This window comes from Amphimedon queenslandica, unplaced genomic scaffold (assembly GCF_000090795.2).
Source record: "Amphimedon queenslandica unplaced genomic scaffold, v1.1 AMPQUscaffold_12979, whole genome shotgun sequence".
Classification (NCBI taxonomy): domain Eukaryota; kingdom Metazoa; phylum Porifera; class Demospongiae; order Haplosclerida; family Niphatidae; genus Amphimedon; species Amphimedon queenslandica.
In genome coordinates, this window is record NW_003546785.1 from 58854 (window position 1) to 62167 (window position 3314).

At 34.8% G+C, this 3314-nt stretch overlaps 1 protein-coding gene and 1 long non-coding RNA gene across 2 annotated transcripts in view; one reads left to right on the forward strand and one right to left on the reverse strand.

The window, feature by feature from the left end:
* The window catches only part of LOC109585948 (uncharacterized), a 9620-nt gene extending 8207 nt beyond the window's left edge, over window positions 1-1413 (forward strand). The window contains exons 5-8 of the mRNA XM_020002102.1: window positions 10-272; window positions 333-783; window positions 870-929; window positions 985-1413. Coding sequence (XP_019857661.1) covers window positions 10-272; window positions 333-783; window positions 870-929; window positions 985-1250 — 1040 coding nt within the window. The 3' untranslated portion in view covers window positions 1251-1413. The remainder of the gene's footprint in view (window positions 1-9; window positions 273-332; window positions 784-869; window positions 930-984) is intronic.
* A 470-nt stretch (window positions 1414-1883) lies between these two features.
* LOC109585953 (uncharacterized) lies at window positions 1884-2703 on the reverse strand. Its single transcript, XR_002186746.1, has 2 exons — window positions 2551-2703; window positions 1884-2078 (listed from the first exon to the last, which is right to left on the reverse strand). It is a non-coding gene; the product is annotated as an uncharacterized LOC109585953 (long non-coding RNA).
* Window positions 2704-3314: the final 611 nt, after the last annotated feature.

The window sequence follows — 3314 nt, forward strand, 5'->3', positions numbered from 1 at the left end:
TCATTTGAGCTAAAAGAGACGGAGTTTTTGATGAGTTCCTACTGGATAGTCTTGGACTGACTTTCATTCCTGATCTGTTCTCAAAATCAGATCTGCTTTCCTTACTGAAGCACCTTCTCTTGGTCTCTCCTATTGTTTCCTCTACTGGTCCTACTCGTTATTTCCTACCAATCGTTCTTTCTCCGGAAAAAATCACCAAAGAACAGAAGGAGACCTTCACTGAAACCTGTGACCCACTTGTCATTTCATTCAACAGTAAACTAGTACTACAGGTAATACACTGACAGTGTGTGTGTATTGTTTCATCTGTTTCTCTTTGTTTTTCATTTTAGGGTTTGTTTCCAACATTGATTGTTTCTCTGTTAAGTCGAAAGGAGAGTCCTCACTTTTTTATTGACAGTAAGTCTCCTTTCTTTCCAAAGCAGCTCCGACATGCTGTCAAGCTTTACTCTGAGGATCTATTTGGGTCTGTCATATTTGTTGATGAGCATAAATTTATTGAAGTCTACTTTACGGGAAACCCTAAAGATTGCTCTGTTCTTCGTCCAGTGATCCTAGAGGGTCTATCAGCCAGTGCTGCTGCATTAGCTTACAATGAGGAGACACTGGGAATATCTGCTGTGACATATTGTCCCCAGAAACACAGAAGCCGTGAGACTGAGAGAAATCCTCATCCTATTGAAATCTCATACAAGAGAGACCCTCCAGAGATCAGGTGCAGTATTGAGACTGATCTTCCACCCATTGCATTGACTGATGAGAGACAAAGCTGTTGGCTATTAGGTAAGTTATTTAGCATACACCATGCACTGTATTATTTGTATTGTTTCTTGTGTATGTTTATTTTTATTTGTGATTGTCTTTTACAGATCCAGTGCCTCCATCAGTTGTTCCTATTGAAACCTTTTTACCAGAAGGTTCAGTATTAAGTGAGTGAATGTGTTAGCATTATTATTAATAGATAATGTGTATTTTTGTTTACAGATGAGTTTCATGCTCCAGTTATATTGAAAGCTGTCAAAAAGATAGTCAATGAATGGGACACACTAGGATTATACCTTGGAGTGCAAAATGAAGATTTATTATCAATTGATTTTAATTCTTTACATCAAATAAATGTATGCCGCAAAAACATGATAGTTCACTGGTTAAAGACTGGTACTGCTACAAGGGAAAAGCTGATAAAAGCACTTGAGGATTTGGAAAGAAATGATGTTGCTGCTGAAGTAAAGCGACTACCCTACCAATAACCATTATTATTAGTATTATTATTAATTTCTTCTGCTTTCTCTTACACACACTTCCTTCTCTATTTCCCTCTGTTTATTACTTTTAGTAGATCTACTATTTGTGTTAGATCTATATTTTTGTCAATTCTTTCTAGTTTGAAGTTTCCATTAAATTTTTATAATACTAATAGTCAAATCATGCGTTTGCCCCATTAGATACATACAGTGCAGCAACTTTAATCATTAGATCTACCCATGTGTATACATGTGGTGTATCTAGGAGTGTAAAGGGTCAATCCTGTGAGGAGGTCCTTCTTCAACAACCCGTTAGTCATATCAATCTCACTGACTGGACCACTTGTGAGACAGTAGACAATGTGATGACTTCTAGTATAACATTAATAGATTGATACTTTTATCTTGTGTATTCATCAATGGATCTGGTGTAATGTATCAGATAATGTAGGATATGGTATGCATTCACCACCAGTCCTATATAATGACTATCACTCACTTCTCATCAATACTACAATCATTCTATGTATCATTGTTGTTAATCTATTAGCTGCAAAAAGAGCATTAACTGCAAGACAATTTCAATACCTTGTTACCACCTCAAGGTGTTAATTACAGTGTGAGCAAGATAAGGAAGTATTGGAATAAAGTTACAGCTGTGTTTGTAAAAAAATATTAATTAAGAACAAATACAACTACGACCAATACTACAAAATAATAGTAATAATAATAATAAATAAAATCAAATAATAATATTGTCCATTAATAAAGTCCTCATCAGAGCCTAAATGAACTTACCATAGCAACAACAGCGTCACCCCATTCAAGAAACATCTACAATAATAATAAAGTTATTAAAAAGAGGGAAATCCAATTTTGATCAGAATGAGCTCAAACTTTATACAGAACTTAAGAACATGTATACATGTACATGCATGTATCGGGGGAAATTGTATAAAAAGGAACATCTTTTGTTTTTATTTTGGAAAAAATTGTTTATGATCATACTGGGACTTTGGACTGATTTTTAAGTAAATAATAGCTTCAAAACCACCCAAGATTTTATTACATTTTCTAACACAAATATTGATGTCCTTTTGCATAAAAATTTTAAAGCAATCCCAAAAAATATTTTTAAAAGGTAACTAGCACTTTATTAAACAATAAATATTTGATAAAATACCACAGGCTCTAGCTTATGGCTTCTTCCAAAAATTATATCTAAAGTCACCCCAAATTATTCGATACATTTTGATGCCCTTATGCTATGTAGAAAGTTTGAGCTGATTTCGTCAAATATCTTTACCTTGCAACTGGTTGAATATTGAGTGCTTGAGTTTACCAACTGACTCAGGATAGACCCGTCCCAATAGCTCAATAGTCATAGACCAGACACCCAGTAAGACACACACTGCCAGGGAATGACTGGCCTCACAAGATACCACATCCTTTGATAGAACTAAGAGGAGGAGGACAGGAAGAGGACATGTACATACAATACATGATGAATGCAAAGAAATTGATATACATGTACATGTGCACGTATAAGCACATGGACATGCACATTCTAAGTTCAACTGAGATAAAAAACAATAACAATAATAATAAGATAATCCAATTATCTGGACTCTTGAAAATAACAAGAAAATTAATGATGAGATTTAATACACTATAATTACATGTACATACTGTACATGTACAACACAGTCTCTCTCAAATGGGAGAGTTCCTTATCTATAGATGCATTGCTATACACTGTACTGTACACTGTACATGTAAATCATGAACCGTATTTCCTAAAATGGTATTTGGACCTCGAAAAAATTTAAAAAATAAAAAAACTTAGGCCCAGAGCGGGACTCAAACCCGTGACCTCATGTACTTGACTGCAGGAACTTAAGGCAGTATCCAAAAGGCTACTGAGTTACTTCAAGGCTAGATTTGCATATTTATACTTGAATTCTATTGCTACTCCGGCGTTTATTCACATACGGCTTCTATTTAAAGATATACGGTACATGTACATGTACATAGATATTGTTCACTACTCGCTGAATTTGATGTCCCCAT